Below are 18,843 nucleotides of genomic sequence, written 5' to 3'. Positions count from 1 at the left end.
TGTGTTTGTTTTTCCCCACACAGGTAAAGGTAAAAAACTTCTTCCTTTAGGCAAAAGTGAAATATGTACATATATCAGGGTGCTTCTGCTCTGAAGAATAAAAAGATTTAATTCATTTAATCCAAAGAGGTAATTTAATCGATGTAAACTTAAAACATTTTTTTTTAGATCTATGAATCTATATTTCCATAAATTACAAATGATCATAAAAAGCATTTAATGTTTCCTTGCACCCATCTTGATCGATTATTAATGTGATCCCTGTACAGGCCACTCGGTTACCATAAAATATGACACATTGTGACCCCTGATCAGGTTTAGTAAATCATGGAGACGTTGCTCCTTACAACAGTTTATGGAAAGCAGTTTGTGATTTAAACGTCCACCACAGACATGCCTGTTTCCTCAAATCATCTCCATATAAGGTAGATACAAAACAATGAAAGTTAAAATGTTTGAATTGTTGGTCAATTGAAAAAATATTGGAGCTTGTAGTTTTACTCAGCGATGCGGTTAGAAATACAAGCCAATAGAGACATTGCATGCATTTTTCTACGTTTTTGTTTTATGGACTATAGTGATTATAGTGATTTTATTGTGCTTTGTGGGAAATGCTGAATTTAATTGCAGGACAGCATTGTTGATGTGCAGAAATCTCAAACTATTCCTCTTAGTATTGTAACTTTTGGAGACGTTTTCATTTTTCCAGGTCATATAGTCTTTGTTTCACCATTTGACATTGGAAAGTGTTCATCAAAGATGTATAGGCATTTAACAGGCATGGAAGTATATTTTTCTTAATATTTTTAAGGATTATATTTCAATTCACTTTTAATAGGCAATTGAAAGTCACACGTTTAAACGTATTTAAGAATCTATCATTTCCTGTTTGTAGATGTCTTTTAGTCGTATCATGTCCAAGCAGTGTTCCGTGTATTCCATGGTTTATCAGTCCGGGTTTTTATCCCAGTATAGGGGAATGGTAGCCTGTGACCTGAACGTGTTGAGAACATTCTGGAGCAAGGCTTAGGCCAAGCATAGTCACATTTTCCTTAATTTAAAATGTCACTCCGTCTCATCTGAACAAAAGCTTTAAATATTTCCACATGCAATTAGTCAACGACAGAAGAAAAGGACAAAATTCCCCAAAAAATCTAAAATATAACTTGTAGAAATGGATGGAAATCCCCTGGTGCTTTTTGTTGTTCTTTTTTTTTAACTGTTATTATTCTTTGGCTTGCTGTCGTAAGCAAATGTTCTGCATCACTTGCAGTCACAGCTTTTGCTTTTGATTTAGTACCAACACATGGACTTGGAGTCGTCATTGCGTGTCTAAAATGAATCTTGTGTGGAATTTTAGACGCTTTTGTGGCTCGATTTATAGTGTACGTCATCTTGTGTGTCAATAGGAGCATGCAGAAGCTCACACAGCTGGAGAGGTTGGACCTGGGGAGTAATGAGTTCACTGAAGTGGTAAGTAGCTGTCAGTCTGTCAATGCCCAGAGCTCTCTACCTCAAGAGGTGACCTGATCTCCCCCTTCCTTAAAGGAATAGTACACCCAAAACATGATTAGCCTTCATTTTCTACTCACCCCCATGCTGAACAACACTCTGGAGTACTTTTTTGATATCTCAAATGCATCTGGAGATCTGGGAGGCTTCTTGCTGTCTGCTGACATTCAAATAATGGAGGTCTATGGTGACCGAGACAGAAAGGTCCATAAAAGTCCACAAAAAACGTTTCAATATTCCTCCATACTGCTCGTCCAATGTATTCCAAGTGTCCTGAGTGGGTAGCATCCAGAATTTACTTGAAACGAAGTCATTTAGAATGTTTTTAGAGCATAAACAGTAGTGTATAGGATTTCCTGAAAGCGCGCACATGCGCGATCACGACGCTACGGAAGCCGGCAGACCAAACCAGCGCATTCAGCTCGGCAAAGAACTCATGCTCTTCCTCAACACTGAAGTCCTAAGACATTTTTCTTTCGTTGTTTCTTTCTTTGCACAGGTAAACAGCACATTTCTTCTTCTACGCTTGCATTATCGGCAGAGCAGACGCTGAATGCGCACTTTCATCTGGTTTGGTCTGCCGGCTTCCGTAGCGTCGTGATCGCGCATGTGCGCACTTTCAGGAAATCCTATACACTACTGTTTATGCTCTAAAAACATTCTAAATAACTTCGTTTCGAGTAAATTCTGGATGCTACTAGGGGTGTGCAAAATAATCGTCATGATGATGCATCGTGATTCTAATTTTCGTGATCTACTGCATCGATTCTTGACGCCAAGTATCGATTATTAATTTAAAAAAATTAATAAATAAAATTGCATGAATGGTTGCCGAACATCAGCCAAAAACAAGTTTAATACAACTTCCAGTCCAGTAGATGTCGCTGCAAATGTGTTGATGCACGCTGCCTTGTGTCACAAACATTTCCGGCCGCGGGATACTGTGCAGAGTCAATCATGGCAATGCATCGCAATAATTCAAGTATTGTGATGCATCGTGATAGAATCGCATCGTGGCCTGTGAATCGTGATTCGAATCGAATTGTGACTTCTTTGGCAATACCCACCCCTAGATGCTACCCACTCAGGACACTTGGAATACATTGGACGAGCAGTATGGAGGAATATTGACACATTTTTTGTGGACTTTTATGGACCTTTCTGTCTCGGGCACCACAGACCTCCATTATTTGAATGTCAGCAGACAGCAAGAAGCCTCCCAGATCTCCAGATGCATTTGAGATATCAAAAAAGTACTCCAGGGTGTTGTTCACCATGGGGGTGAGTAGAAAATGAAGGCTAATCATGTTTTGGGTGTACTATTCCTTTAATTAGTTGTTTCTTCTTCTCTCTGCTATTTTGGTGCATAGTTAGCTCTGATATTTTGCAGTTTATGTAACAATTTCAAATCTCTAATGTTTGTTTTTTACATGCGTAGCCTGAGGTGTTGGAGCACCTATCTGGACTCAAGGAGCTTTGGATGGATGGAAACAAACTCACTTTTCTTCCTGGGGTAAGGTTTTAAGTATTCCTTTAAAGTATAATTTGTCTATTTTCTGGTTTCAGTGGTCTGAAAATCTGTAGCATGTCCTTTTAAATAAACCATTTTCCCAAATGTATAGATGCCCAGGGTTCATTTTCTGCAGTTCTTAGTTTCTATCCAAATGCACTGCTTGCTGTAAGTGGGTCAGAGCATTAGTTCTGCTGGCAGCATTTCAGAAGCATCAGCTGTAATCACAGACTAGCCTTTTATTAGCAATGAAGTTTGTCGAGCATATAAAACTCAAGGACTGGCAGCTCATCTTTCAGTATATGTGAAATGTTTGTTTTTTTATTAAAAAAAATGAATGGATGAGATCCATGCAAGAATCTGGTTACCTCCTCCAATGTGCTTTGCGGCTCAAATAATGTTTAATTTCTATGACATAGTTTTCTTTCTTTGTGATCGTTTATTGATTTCATGCATGTCGGCTCCCGTCTGTCCAGATGCTGGGGACTCTAAAACAGCTGGCGTATCTGGATGTGTCAAAGAACAACTTGGAAATGGTGGATGAAAAGATCTCTGGCTGTGAGAACCTGCAGGACCTCCTGCTCTCAAACAATGCCCTCACGCAGCTGCCCGGCTCCATCGGTGAGGATTACGGTTTATTTACACCTTATTCGAAACAAAAAGTCTTTTATAAAACACTTTGCGTCTTTTCTCAACTGTTGAGTTCTTATCTGGGTCAGTTCAAGAGCTCCTGTGTGGTTTCACTGCATATAAACCCCACAAACCTCTTTATTTGCAACGTTATGAATTAAGATTTTCTACAACCTGCTCTATTTCTATTACTATTATTTGCTGTATAAGAAATTATATTTAAACGCCTGAATAAAATCTTAAAACCAGTTTGGAAAATGTGTAATTTGCACAGTTGGATCTTTAAAAAGGTTTAAGTGGAGAGTCTGATCAACAGGCTGAAGCTTTTAACTTAAAGGTATAGTGATTTATATATATATATATATCTGATATATATATATATATATATATATATATATATATATATATATATATATATATATATATATATATATATATATATATATATATAGAACTCTTTTAACTTACTGTTCGGACAGATGCTTTCTGACAGATGCTCTCCTCTTCCACTGCACGGTGCCTGCACCCCGTCTTTGTAATTGGTCTGCTTTGACAGCAAATCCCATAATGCTTGGCGAAAAGAGCTCTCCACACAAAGCATTCTGGGATATATCTACCTCTTCTCAGGCCTTTCTTTTTTTCCTCATACACTTCCTATAAACTTTTTCTGGAAGGTTTCACTTTTTTATTTCTTGAAAGTGCGTATGCGCAGAAAAATATGGGTAACTGGGGATGAGCACGTATCACCATAATTGATAATGAGTAGGGCCACCTATTTAGATGAGTCACCTGGAAATAATACATCATCCTCTATACCCTTAAAAAGGCTTTTTTTTTTTTTTTTGATCAAACGTTTAAGACCACAGCCTTGAAAAGTCAGAATCTGTGCAAGAACTGCGGATCTAATGTATATACTGTTTAATATTTTTATTAGAAATGGTAAACCAAACATATAAACCGGTCTCTGATATCCTGGATATCAAACTGTGCCCCTCTGTGCTAGACATCCTGTAAGGAAGGGAAAAAAGTCACTTTTTTTGTTAAGTTGGAAGGTCACAGGGCTGGCCTACTCATAAAGGCATGGATGGCTCATGTAATGGATCAAGATATAGAGCAGCAGGCGTATCTCTAACTTAAAGATTTCTGAAATATATTGGATCATGAATCCAACTCCTTCAACTATATTATCTCAATTCAACTGGAAAAAAATATATTCTTTTGATTGAAAAGAAACTAATAACAGTTGGCTTTTTTTGTCCCGGGATAACACAAGTTAGGACAGGGCTCATAAACTCGTAGGAGCTGAGTTCTCCTAAACATAACACTGTATTGATGTCGGTATTAGTGAATGTAATTAGCTGCTCTAATTGAGCCTTCACTTTGTGGTTCAACAGCAAGTGATAATCAATAACCACCCTGGATTGTTATTTTCTTTCTCATCCAATCGCTCTTGTTTTTTTTCCTTCTGTTTGAAGGCTCCTTCAAGAAGCTGACGGCGCTGAAGGTGGATGAAAACCAGCTGATGTATTTGCCAGACTCCATTGGAGGGTGAGCATTACAGTGCTAGCTTTATGATGATCAGTGGAATAAACCACCATTGCAAGGGGATTACTGTGCTTTTTCCGTCATCGGGTTACTCATTAGATCAAGTGTATGCATAAGTCCGACATTCCCATAGGACATAGGGATTCTCTTTGGTTTCCTCTGTAACTGTTCTTGCTTTGTGGACTAAATCCCTTAAAGCAAACATTGTGGGTCTCTGGGAGCGGCAGACAGTTCAGAGGAGGAGATGGTATGAGCTCCACAGACCCGTTGCTTCTCCATCCTCAGCTACTGTGATGCAGATCTTGTTCCCAGCAGACAGATACATGTAACAGGTGACAGCTGCCCCTCTATCTACTCCAATCACTGTGGTCTCACACAGAGATTAAAATTAAGATGTAATCTTTTTTGTTTGTTTTTCTCACTCCAATCCCATATCTATGAAAGAACTACATTTACATTAAATGCCAAATACAGCTGTGGTCCTCCCCCCCATTTTACTGTTTCCAAACACTGTCAATGATCCCATATGTCAGAATGTAGCTCCTTGTGTGCTTTGACACAGATTACGGGACAAATCCTATGGTTTAGCTTAATCTCCTAGAAGCCTTTTTTTTTTTTTTTCTATACTTTGTTTTATTTGATGCCCTCCCTATGCCTTGTAATTTTTTTGGCCAAAGATCTGTTATCTGTTGAAAACCTATTTCAAGCACCGCTTGTTTAATTTTCTTTAGTAATTTAACCTATGATTGAAGGAAATGGGAAATGTTATATTTATATACAGCTACCTTGCAAAATCTGTCATCTCTTATATTCGACCCCTCTGAGTCAATACTTTGAAGTGGGGTTGCAGATATCAATTATTTTAGTTATCGGTCGGTCCATCCTCTATTTCTTCTATTAATCCAAAAAACAAAACTTAGTAAATTAACATTCTGCATGTTGGAAAATAATTTCATTGCTCACAAAATTGCAATACAATAAATTAGCCCTATAAAGATTATTTTGCAATTTACTTGGTCAACTACTTTTTCGGTTAGTGATTAGGTAGAAAATGGTTCTTAATGGGAGAGATTTTGTTTATTTATTTTACATAATTTGAAAACTCATGTAGTTGTGAAAGTGCATTCTCCAGATAAATCTTGGAATAACAAATTGGCAGTTATGTCAATAATCTATTAATCTTGATAAATTCTTTCATCTCTGTTAATCCTTTGCTTAAACTACAGTAGGTCATCTAGAGACTGATTTTTTTTTTGCCAGATTCGTCTTTGCCAAATATCTCAGGTCAGATAAGATGAAGGGAGCTTATAATGACTGTTTTACACTTGCAACAGATTCAGGCTTTGACTAGGCCATTCTAACACATGAATATGTATCGATGTATGCAGCCATATCAGCTAAGACCAGCTTCCTTATCTCTGATGAAGAACACTTTCCCAAAAGCATAGGGCTGCTTACCCCATATTTGACTGTAGGAATAACACATTTCAGCTGAAGGTGGTAGGTTTCTGTTACTTGGGGCCGAAAAGCTACACTTTGGTCTTAATGTTATTATTTATTTTATAAATTCATAAAATGTCTTTATTTCTTTATTTTTCCTTAATATCCTAGTCGTTGTGTTTTATTATTATTTGCACTGGCCTCAAGAGTTTCTAATTGGGTATTTCCTTGTGCTTTTTTGTGCAATAACAATTCAAATAATTCTGATTCCAATTCTTCCTACATGAGGACCTTATTTCATACGAATGTTTTTTTCCTGTGTGCCTATTGGAGGATTTTTACATCTTTAACAGTTACTTCCTTTTAGCTAATTTTCCATACAGGCCACATGTGTAGCATGCATGACTAATTGTTCCATTTCCAGATTCTCCTTCATGAGCTGTTAATATCAGACGGTCCTCAAGAGACGATAGCGGAGATGAGGGCCGGAGCTCTGTGGGCTGAACATTGTTTTATAACCTTTCCCTGTTAACTTCTATACAACGTTATCTCTGATCCAGCTGTTGTGTTACTGGGTCCTCGTGATGCTGTTTGCTCACTAATGTTCTTAAGAAAACCTCTGTGACCTTAAAGCAACACCTGAGACTGATTTAGATACAGAAGTACAAATTACTAAACAAAATTATCTGGAAAAAAGAGAAAATACAAATTAATTTAACACCTTTAAGAATTATATTTATGTCCATTATACTTTGACCTTTAGTGCATCTGTTGAATCACATGCAGCCCTAATAAGCTACATTCCGCTTGTGGTTGTGGAGTAGAAATAAAGTGATCAAAAGATGAAGAGTTCTGTCACTTTTGCAATGAGCTGCATATTTATTTGATTTACACATGTGCTGTAAAAGCTCCTTGGTGAAATATCCTCTGGTGTCGCACTTTTAGCCTGGCGTGTATCGACGAGCTGGACTGCAGTTTCAACGAGATCGAAGCCCTGCCCTCCTCCATCGGCCAGTGCGTCAGCATTCGCACTTTTGCTGCTGATCACAACTTTCTCTCCCAGCTTCCCCCTGAGGTGAGCATGTCTATCGGTTCATGAATATCTGTCAGCCAGGTTTGGCGGCTCATTGCTCACAGGGTCTCTGGTTTCTCTACTTTGTAGTTGGGCAACTGGAAGTCAGCAACTGTGCTGTTTCTACATTCCAACAAGCTGGAGTCCTTGCCTGAGGAGATGGGCGACATGCAGAGGCTCAAAGTCATCAATCTGAGCAACAACAAGTGAGTCTTTACTGACCTTGTTGATTTATAAGAGTTTAAGTGTCGAAAGGTGGATCATTCTTCATCTGGAGTCTTATGACCTTTGTCTAACATGAAATCTTGCAGAAAACACTTGGCCTTCAGGTAAAAAGATTTCTGGACTGAGATGAGCTTTTTGTTTTTATTTTCTACTACAGGTTAAAGAATCTTCCCTACAGTTTCACCAAACTCAGTGAGATGACTGCCATGTGGCTCTCTGAAAACCAGGTAGGATGAATGCTAAAGTTTATCTGAAGAGAAATCTAAATTGTAAGATGCTTCCTGTGACAAGAAGTGAAATAAAAATAACCCTGGCTATAAAACAAAGTGTCTCAAAGGTAAACATTTGAATTGCATGAAACCACTTCCTGGACATTTGATCCAAACATGTCAGATGGCAGTGCAGGTCAGCCGCAAGTGACACCCAAAACTCCCGTCTGTCGAGTGTAGCAGGATGCTAATGGATGTTAGAGAATGAGATCCTTATCCTGAATGTTTAACGAACACGGAGAAGGAAATCTCTACTGAAGCCTCAGTGTTTGCTGTGTTTATCTGAACGACACTGGACCGGTTTCTGAGATAAGACTACAGCAGTCAGCTAGAGGCAAATAAGATAAAGATAGAAGGCTTCTCCCCACTTGGTCCTGATAAAATGCAACTCTACACACATTATAAAGCAGCTTGGAGTCCTTCATGTTTTTAAATGCCTGGGTCTTTTCATATAAAACAGCCAATCCTTTTGTCTGCAGAGACATGCCAATGTTAGAAGACTCTGCAGTACACTACTGAATTTGTGTTGGGTTGGTCTGGCTTATAAATATTTACACATTACAGTCTGCCTCCCACAAGATCCTTGAATAAATTATTCATGGCAATTCATCTCTGGGGCTGGGTATTCTAAGGCTCTGTTAAACTACCTTGACAAATCTTCCCTGGGAGCCTGCAGACATTTTCAAAAAGCTGCACAAAAGCTTTTTTTTTTTTCTTGCCACAGAATCAGCTGTTAGAATTACAGGTCCTAATAACTATACGGCGATGAAACATTTAAAGCAGCAGCATCAGAGAGAAAGTTGTCAGGAAAAGGCCCCCAGAAGTTCTTAAGAATTTCCTTGTCAAAACACATCAGAGGTGAGGAAATTTAAACTCGCACAGATTAAACAGCAGCCAAACAAGTTCAGCAAACAGTTGCCTTGGTGATTAAAGCCTAACATGTTTACAGACCTGCTGCAGAGTGAGGGAAATATATTTTAACTTTCTGCTCCTCTTTGGCTCAAAACAAATTTAAATCAGTCTGGAGTACAAAGGTCAGTTTTGACCATCAGATATCATTTAAAATAACATAATTTCTCTAAAGTAGAGATGGAAACACATTTATCGGATTGGTTCTAACATGGTGAATATTTACCTCACATGATTGATCAGCATTTACTGCTGCTGGTGTCCTAAATGGAAGGGTTAATGGCATATACTGTTGCTAAGACAAGCTGACATGAGGAGGAAAGTACAACTTCCCTGGTTGCAGCACATTCATTAAAACGTTGGTCCATTGATGATCTTAATCTGAATTAGTTCACTGCCAAGCAAAACCTAAACATATGAGGACGTTATGCTTTGCAGCACCTGTTTAATTTGCTGCAATAGTTGAGAACACGTCTAATTAGTTGTTTCTTTATTTTAATGATTTAAAGCTACAGTGTGTAATAATTACAGGGATATACAGTCAGAAATGTAATATATTATACATAACTATGTTATTTATCATCATCTACGAGCTCAGCCTCTTAACCTTAATATTTGCGTTGCCTTAGAATTCGTTATTTATAATTACATAGGAGCGGGTCTCGCAGCCATGGAGGCAGACATCTTTGCGCTACGGCAGCGCAGAGCCAACAAACTAGCATTGCGAGATCGCCCATTACGCTCCAAAATAACGGGTATATTTATTATCTTAAGTCTACATAAAATCTTTACCCTACACAGACTAATGAAATACTATCTGTAAAATAATCTACACTATATTGCCAAAAGTATTTGCTCACCCATCCAAATTATTGGAATCAGGTGTTCCAATCACTTCCATGGCCACAGGTGTATAAATTCAAGCACCTAGGCATGCAGACTGTTTTTACAAACATTTGTGAAAGAATGGGTCGCTCTCAGGAGCTCAGTGAATTCCAGCGTGGAACTGTGATAGGATGCCACCTGTGCAACAAATCCAGTCGTTAAATTTCCTCGCTCCTAAATATTCCACAGTCAACTGTCAGCTGTATTATAAGAAAATGGAAGTGTTTGGGAACGACAGCAACTCAGCCACGAAGTGGTAGGCCACGTAAACTGACGGAGCGGGGTCAGCGGATGCTGACGCGCATAGTGCGAAGAGGTCGCCAACTTTCTGCAGAGTCAATCACTACAGACCTCCAAACTTCATGTGGCCTTCAGATTAGCTCAAGAACAGTGCGCAGAGAGCTTCATGGAATGGGTTTCCATGGTCGAGCAGCTGCATCCAAGCCATACATCACCAAGTGCAATGCAAAGCGTCGGATGCGGTGGTGTAAAGCACGCCGCCACTGGACTCTAGAGTAGTGGAGACGCGTTCTCTGGAGTGACGAATCGCGCTTCTCCATCTGGCAATCTGATGGACGGGTCTGGGTTTGGCGGTTGCCAGGAGAACGGTACTTGTCTGACTGCATTGTGCCAAGTGTAAAGTTTGGTGGAGGGGGGATTATGGTGTGGGGTTGTTTTTCAGGAGCTGGGCTTGGCCCCTTAGTTCCAGTGAAAGGAACTCTGAATGCTTCAGCATACCAAGACATTTTGGACAATTCCATGCTCCCAACTTTGTGGGAACAGTTTGGAGCTGGCCCCTTCCTCTTCCAACATGACTGTGCACCAGTGCACAAAGCAAGGTCCATAAAGACATGGATGACAGAGTCTGGTGTGGATGAACTTGACTGGCCTGCACAGAGTCCTGACCTCAACCCGATAGAACACCTTTGGGATGAATTAGAGCGGAGACTGAGAGCCAGGCCTTCTCGTCCAACATCAGTGTGCGACCTCACAAATGCGCTTCTGGAAGAATGGTCAAAAATTCCCATAAACACACTCCTAAACCTTGTGGACAGCCTTCCCAGAAGAGTTGAAGCTGTTCTAGCTGCAAAGGGTGGACCGACGTCATATTGAACCCTATGGATTAGGAACGGGATGTCACTTAAGCTCATATGTGAGTCAAGGCAGGTGAGCAAATACTTTTGGCAATATAGTGTATGTAAACAAACCTCATCACTTGAGAAGGTAGGTGATGCGGACGTCGTGGAAGACATTTTGTCCCGTAACGCTCGCCGTACTGTTGGGGGGGAGATGTTCATGTTGCTGCGGTCTGCAGTCTGGTCGTTAGATGTCGCTGAAAATTACACACTGTAGCTTTAAAAGTTTGCTCTATTATTGGATGAAATAGAGCAAACTAGTATTTGATGAAAGTGACATTTAGGGCTTGTTAGGTTATAAAATCAACTCCAGTGTTTTTTTTTCTGTGTATTTCTACCTCAAAGTTTTAGATTTTGGTATGTTGGAAAAAGTCTGTGTTATCTGAACTAAATGCATTTGGTACAATAAAATAACTTGAAGTAAATATACTGACAATTACAACTATCATGTTCTGATAGGAAAAAAAAGTAAAGATTAAAGCACATCATAGATTAAAAAAAACAGTCAAATCTAAACATTCTAATTGAATTTGATGGGAATAGATGGATGTAAATAGAAAAAAATAAACCATGGGATCAACATTAAAATCAACATTAGGTCAACATTAAACCAATACTATAAAAATATATTTTAAAAAGATATGAAAATCCAAAAGGATGGCTGCCTCAGATACAGCAGCAGATTATTCTAGATTTTAGGACCGTCTGCTAGGAAAGGTCCAGTCGCTTTTGTGTCGAGCAACAGGTCAGATGATCTAGGAGAAGGAGGTGCACCTCTGGGGTTTTAAAGAAAGGAACCTAAAATAAGCATGCAGTTGATAAAGATATTCAAATCCTCAAAATTGGGTGTGGTATTAAAAAAAAAAAATAATAATTTTCCTGAATTTTGTTTTAAACTTAGACAAACTTCATTGTCAAGCTGTGTATACAAAAGTGAATTTTAGTGAATTTCTCCGCTGTGAGATCAATAAAGCTCATCTAATCTAAATGACAATAAAGTTGGTCTAAATCTTAGAAAAAGCAAAACAAACGTTTTACATAAACGTCAGAAGAAAAATTATTACCAATGCTTTATGCGAGTTAATGAAAGTAAGTAAATAATCATTGAATTTGCTATGGCTCATTTTTCTGTTCTGGCTTCATTAACTGACGAAATGCTTGTTTTATCACCTCATCCATATTCTGCATGCTGCCAATGAAAGGACCTCATTTCACTATTTTTTTCTTAATTTGATAAGTGTTTGGTCAGTTGTTGCTTATCTCAGATTTATGACCGTCTTTCTGTCTCCCACAGTCAAAGCCCCTGATCCCTCTCCAAAAAGAGGAGGATCCAGAGACTCACAAAACTGTGCTGACCAACTATATGTTTCCCCAGCAAACCAGGACAGAGGACTGTGAGTAAAACAACATAATGTATATTACAACTTGTAAAAAAAAGTGCATACCTAGACTATTCGGTTGAATATGTTACACATTGCACGTCCAGACTAAAGCTACCATGTTTGTTTTTAACAAACTTCTGGGTGACCTACAAAGATCCCTGACTGCATGTTTAATAAGAGTTTGTTACATGAGGCTGCAGGGGAAACCCGAGCAGTTGTCCATCTGTTGCTTTGCTTCTGGTTTCCATCACAGCAGATAGCCAGCGCTGACCCCGTTGCATCTCAGCTTTTGAGTAATTAGAGGTTGAGAATCTACTCACTAAAGCTCCTCCGATAGTCAGAGGTCAAAGCTTTCTGTTCTCTATTTCCTGTATAGCGTTTGTTTGCGCATAATACAGCTCGGCCTTTTTGGTTTGCTGCTGGTCTATTATTAGTGACCAATCCAGAGCAATGATGGTGGTTTACAACTTGTTATGATAAGGAGAACACGCAAACAATGACTCAGATTATCCACATTGTGATGAAGGCAACTTCAGTCTTTGATGAAGCTCTATCTTAGCTGAAGGAAATCAAATTAGATCACCTCTGTGAAAAATTCATCTACATGTGTTGCTAAACTGTGGTGAGCGTTGTTTTGACGCAGGAAACCACACAGGCTGATTTTCCTTCAAGTTTTTTGATGCAGCTGTGAAAGACCTGGTTGCGTCTGTCTGCATGCTCAGAGGTCACATTATTAGGGACATGAAGATGCAGCTTTTATTTCTGACCAGAAGCTGCAGCAGCAAAACACCATTTAGGATGATTTGATGGTGACCACTGGCTCTGGCACCGTTAATTATAGTGACCATGTTGTATTTAATAAGTCACATTTTAAGACTGCATGCAGCATTTTTTTATTTTAAGAAAAACTATTTTTATAAATAAACTTCATTTAGGGGAATTCTTATTAGAAGGAAATATAACATGTATAAAAAAAAATCTATGCTGTTAGTTCTAATCAGTTGGTCAGATGCTGTTGTAGTGCCATCTGGTGGCCAAAATAAACACTTGAATCTGAATTAAAGTAAGAAAAAAAACCCCCAAAAGAAAACGAATAATCGGCTTTGTGACCTATGTTACATTCCAGACATCCCCAACTCTGACTCTGAGAGCTTCAACCCGGCCCTGTGGGAGGAGCAACGCAAGCAGCGAGCTCAGGTGGCGTTTGAGTGCGACGAGGACAAGGATGAGAGAGAGGCACCCCCGAGGGTTAGTGACGCACATTTGTTTCATTCATTAAGAGCGAAATGCATTAGATACTGGGAATCAATTTGGTGGAGGGAAGCGTAGCTGCTGCCCGGATGAACCTAATCTGGAATGTCCCTCCTCAGGTCCAGGGACTTTCACAGACTTTCTCCATCTGTCAATGAAAGAATCAGGAACCAAAACCTTTCAGGCGTTGTGTTTCTGTTCAAACCAAGGCCTATGTCAAAGATGTACATTTAAACTCTCCAGTCGAGGCACCCCTTAGCATGAGTAGAACATGTACATTTTTGCTTTAAATATTGCTGTTTCAGTACCATCATTTAATAATAACTTCTATCTGTTGCTAAGCAGGGAACTGTTTAACAGAAATCGACAAATGAGAAGCAGAAGCCATTTGGTTTCCCACAGAGTATTGCAGCTTTGTTGAAAGATGCTGTCCTGCCATTTAAGTTGATTGTTGCTGAAATATACTACTCCTGTCAGCTGTATCAGCTTTCATTGTTTAACTGTCCTCTGATTGACTTCCTGCATCCAGACCAACAACCCCAGTCTGGAGGGGAAGAGATTTAGAGAATTAACAGTCGATATGTGGCCTTATTGTATCACAAAGGAACAGCAAAGTCATATTAAGCTAAGAAATTGAATATAAAGATGTGTGTTTGCATTCCTCCAGGAGGGAAACCTGAAACGATACCCCACCCCTTACCCAGACGAGCTGAAGAACATGGTAAAAACAGCCCAGTCCGTGGCTCACAGGCTGAGGGAGGATGAAACCAGCGACGAGTCTGGGAAAGAGTCCAAACCGGTTGAGAGGAACCACATCGGAGTGCAAGATGTGGGAGTTAAGGTCAGCTTTGGTAAAAGTGAATGGAAATAAGTCAGTCGCTTTCATTTTAGAGGATTTTACATCATCATTTTTTTTTTTTTTTTTTACATGGCAGACCAACAGAAGGTAGTTTGTGGTTGTTTAAATGGGTTCGGATTCCTGTTTTTCAATTTATTTTGAAATAATCTGAAAAGGAAAGTTTGCTTTTATCCTTCTTTATCCTGATCTACTTAATTAAATCACCCAAAGGCTGTGGGGATTTGAAGCAGGGTCACCCTTTTAAACAAAAACAAAACCTACCGAGTTCTATGATACACAAATCAGACTCCAAAGCTACAATTTGCCACAAGACTCTCAGGGGGAGGCATTTAGAACAAATGTGTACAACTAGACTCCCATGGGCTGAATATTCAGGATTTTTCTGCCCATATCATGTCCATGTTTTTTAATCTGCTTGTGCAAACAGATACTTTAATTATGTACTTAAACAAGCACAGATCAGGCCTAATAGATGAAATGCTTTGAGCAGTTTTATTGATTGCTACGGCAGTGGAACAAACCAATTTATTCTTTTAAGAATTAATCATTTTTAATGTGTTTACATCTTTCCATACTGGAGTCCATTTGTTTAATCATACTGATCATGCATGTTCCAAACAGCTGCATTGTGGTTTTACCTTTAATAAACATGACAAAATAATTAAATGATAAGAAATGACAGCAGAACTGATGGGTTTGACATCCCTAGTTGATGAGGCTCCCTGCTCAGATGAGACCAGTAATAAACCTTTAACTCTCGATATAAATAACTATGTTTAATGTAAACTACCACTTTAAACACTCCCTCCCCATCTTGGAACATGGTGGTGTCAGCATCATGCTCCGGGGAGGCTATTCTTTAGCAGCAAGAGGTGATAGAAAGATTTGTTGAGCTAATCTGGCTCTTAAATAGTTAAATTAAAGCATATTCTAGTATTATTGGCCTAGTCAAAGTTCAGATCCACATCCAACCCAATACAAAAGCAGGTCAAACTTTTAGATTATTAAAGAAAGAGATTTTTTTTTCTTCATAATTCTGCTCCACTCTGTTGGTTGATCACATTAAGTTCCCAATAAAATGCATGTTTTGGGGTTCCAACATGACTAAATGTGGATATTTGAAAGACCTGTGAATATCATTCCAAGCCATGTTATATTTTGCACATATGCAAATGAAAACAATAAATTTGTAACAGACAACTTGTTGTTTTAAAGGTGATTGAGGCCCCACGTCCCAACGGTGTAGCATCAGACATTGAAGCTCCAGTATCTTCAACCTATACCCAAAATCCTCCTGCAGACGAATCTAAAGAGTCTTCACAGCCCATCAGCTCGCAGAGCATCCCCGCCAAGTCTACAGAGACTTCAATGATGAACCATGAGGACACACTAGAGGTGGTCACCATATTACTAAGTTCTTCCCTTTTTAAAAAAAATAATAAAGAGAAGTACAGCATGTAAGCAGTAAAGAAACTGTTTTTTTAAGAAGTCCTTTCTTCTTCTTTAGGACACGGAGGAGTTATCAGAGGAAGAAGAGATGAAGATTGCAGAGATGAGGCCGCCTCTTATTGAGATTTCCATCAATCAGCCTAAAGTAGTTACTCTAAGTAAGGATAAAAAAGGTAAAACCAAACTCATTTGGTATCATTTCTGATTTTTAGAGGAAATTTGGCTTTTATTTTTAAATAAAATAATGTTTCTTTATTAAAAGATGATGGGAAAGATGCTGATTCTTTACTGGATGACACAGTGGCCAACAGTAACCAAAACAACAGTAACTGTTCGTCCCCATCGCGCATGTCCGACTCTGTGTCTTTGACCACCGACAGCAGTCAGGACAACTCCCTCTGCACGCCTGAGAGGGAGTCCAAGGTGCCCTTCCTTCCCAAAACTAGGTAAGCAGAATCCATTCAAAGCTTTATCCTCCTGCTGCTTCCATACAATCTGATTGTGCTTCTCTTCTGGCAACAATTATTTCCAGACAAGACGACGAGAACATGAACCAACCGAAAGACACCACCCCTCTACTCCATAACGGTAACGGCTCCGAACCGTCCCTTCAGGCCCTCCTGAAAACCCAGCAGACCCCACCAAACTATGACCTGTCCATGGAAAACAGAATGGCTTTCATCGAAAACGGAATGGGAGACGCCTACACCAACTGGGACCAGATCAACATGAACGTGACCAAGCTGCCAGCGTACCACGGCGCCGAGTTGACAGTGAAGAATGGTTCGGTTGAGCAGAGCTACGACAACGTGGATCACTTGCAGAATGGGAATCAGCAGGGAGGGGAGTGCATCAATAGTCTTGTGAACAGAAGCAGAGGGATGGAGACGTCTGCATCGACGGGCGTAGCCGCCAGCAGCGACATGTCTCTGTCCCGCAGCACGGAGGAGCTGTCCCCAGAAAAAAGATGTCCTCCCACCCAGGTGATGAAATCTCACAGCATCAGCAATATGGAAACGGGCAACTTGAAGCTGTACTCCTTCGATGGGGATGATGATGCCGCAGTGGTAGCTAGGATGACTGGGACCGGCCAGGGGCCCGGAGCCCAAGGCCAGAACATTGTTAGAAGCAAGTCGGCCAGTCAGTTACTCAATGACCAGAATCTCTTGGTCTACCCTGGCTCCTCTTCATCTTCCTCAGACTTGTTGTCTTCTTCTAAGCCCCCTGTTAGCTCAAGCAGATACCCGGGTATGAGCATGGGAGCCCCGCCCCCTCAGTATAATATACAGTACGCGAGCAGCGCCATGCCTAAAGATGCCCCCTGGCCTCAAAGGGGGCCCATGGCGCCGGACCACCAAGGCTACCTCCCCCCTCATCCACACTCGCTTGCAAACACCAATTACTCAAACCGTAACCAGGCCCCTCCTTATAATCTACAGCCCCAGCAGAGGGGGGGCCCTCTGGCCCCCATGGGAGACTGGACCAAGGAGAGGCTCCACTCCACCGGCGGGCAGCCCAGAAGCAACACTCTGCAGCGGCAAAGCAGCTCGGCCTCCTCAGTCTCCATGGGCGACCCGAGGCGCATCCAGATGCCGGAGGGGGAGTACATGACTTACAGGGACATTCACACCCTCGCCAGGGGGCCCCTGGCAATGAGCCAGGCCATGCAGAGGCCTTTCTCTGCTCGCACTTACAGCATTGATGCACCCGGAGCTTCCAGGCCTGTGGGTACCAGGCCTCAGCCCCACGAGCTTCCAGAAAGGACCATGTCTGTTAGTGATTTCAGCTACCAGCAAGGCAGCCCCAGCAAGCGGCCCAACGCCAGAGTGAAGTCCGAGCACTCGCTTCTGGACGGACCGGGTCAGGTGTCAGGAGGGATGGGACCTGGGCGGGTGCCAACGGACTGGCGGGACCAAGTGATGCGGCATATCGAGGCAAAGAAGATGGAGAAGGTAAGGAGTGCTGGCATTATCTGCTTTTGTGGCTGCCAAAATGTTCCACTCTCTTTTTCTCTTCTTTATTGGATAATTAGGTTTGGATGTGCTGATTATGCTGTGTGTCTTCTTCTTACATGCCATGAATGTCTTCAAAATCACTTCAGATTTTTGCTTTTTAAAGTCATTTTATGCCAGAAAAGGGGTCTTGAGTGATCTGAGTTTTCACTTACTCAACAGAGAATATTAAAGAAGTGCTGCTCCTCCCCCACGTGTTGCTGCACACTTTTGCTCAGCAGGTTCAAAGTAACCCCTTAAAGTTTCCCCTTTCCCAAAAGAAAGACAGATGCTTGGAAATATTTCTAGTTTCACAAACATCTCATGCACCATGATGCAGGTACTGTGGATGTTTGTGGTAATTCATTCATAGCGACAGGTGGAGGCTTTTTATAGGAAGCCAGTTTGTAGGTGGATTATCATGGATAAGATGCCTTTTATTAAAACTCTCAAAGTTTTCATTGGTGTAAATCTAAAACTTTAAAGTAAGTGTTAGGTTGTTTTAAAAACTGCTTGTTTCGAGATAATAACTTCATTATCTAATAGTTTGATATTCAAGGCTGATGATCTTTGATATAATCAGGTGTTGCTGCACAAGAGGTACTTAGAAACTACCTCTAAATATATTGTGGGTTTTTTTACAATTAGAAAACTTTTTAAAAATATATATAAAGATAGGTTTGATATTCCTATGCCTGAATTAAATCAATTCTGTTAGTTTTTTCTATGCAAATTCTGTAAATATATTTTTTCTCCCAGTTATCATCTGGTTTACAAT

At 40.3% G+C, this 18,843-nt stretch overlaps 1 protein-coding gene across 3 annotated transcripts in view; it reads left to right on the top strand.

Annotated features, from left to right (window-relative positions):
* The window catches only part of erbin (erbb2 interacting protein), a 65,408-nt gene that overhangs the window by 41,753 nt on the left and 4,812 nt on the right, over positions 1-18,843 (top strand). For 2 of the 3 annotated variants that reach the window (XM_038270105.1, XM_038270107.1), the window contains exons 8-21: positions 1,410-1,473; positions 2,951-3,025; positions 3,499-3,643; positions 5,128-5,200; positions 7,583-7,712; positions 7,800-7,915; positions 8,092-8,161; positions 12,428-12,527; positions 13,642-13,763; positions 14,434-14,607; positions 15,841-16,020; positions 16,133-16,247; positions 16,337-16,520; positions 16,607-18,026. In XM_038270105.1, coding sequence (XP_038126033.1) covers positions 1,410-1,473; positions 2,951-3,025; positions 3,499-3,643; positions 5,128-5,200; positions 7,583-7,712; positions 7,800-7,915; positions 8,092-8,161; positions 12,428-12,527; positions 13,642-13,763; positions 14,434-14,607; positions 15,841-16,020; positions 16,133-16,247; positions 16,337-16,520; positions 16,607-18,026 — 2,968 coding nt within the window. The remainder of the gene's footprint in view (positions 1-1,409; positions 1,474-2,950; positions 3,026-3,498; positions 3,644-5,127; positions 5,201-7,582; positions 7,713-7,799; positions 7,916-8,091; positions 8,162-12,427; positions 12,528-13,641; positions 13,764-14,433; positions 14,608-15,840; positions 16,021-16,132; positions 16,248-16,336; positions 16,521-16,606; positions 18,027-18,843) is intronic. The other variant, XM_038270106.1, reaches the window with a different exon arrangement.

This window comes from Cyprinodon tularosa, unplaced genomic scaffold, assembly GCF_016077235.1.
Source record: "Cyprinodon tularosa strain WSP-4 unplaced genomic scaffold, ASM1607723v1 ctg750, whole genome shotgun sequence".
In the NCBI taxonomy this organism is placed as follows: Eukaryota; Metazoa; Chordata; class Actinopteri; order Cyprinodontiformes; family Cyprinodontidae; genus Cyprinodon; species Cyprinodon tularosa.
The sequence above is the reverse complement of the archived record's forward strand: the minus strand, read 5'-3'. Positions and strand labels throughout refer to the sequence as shown.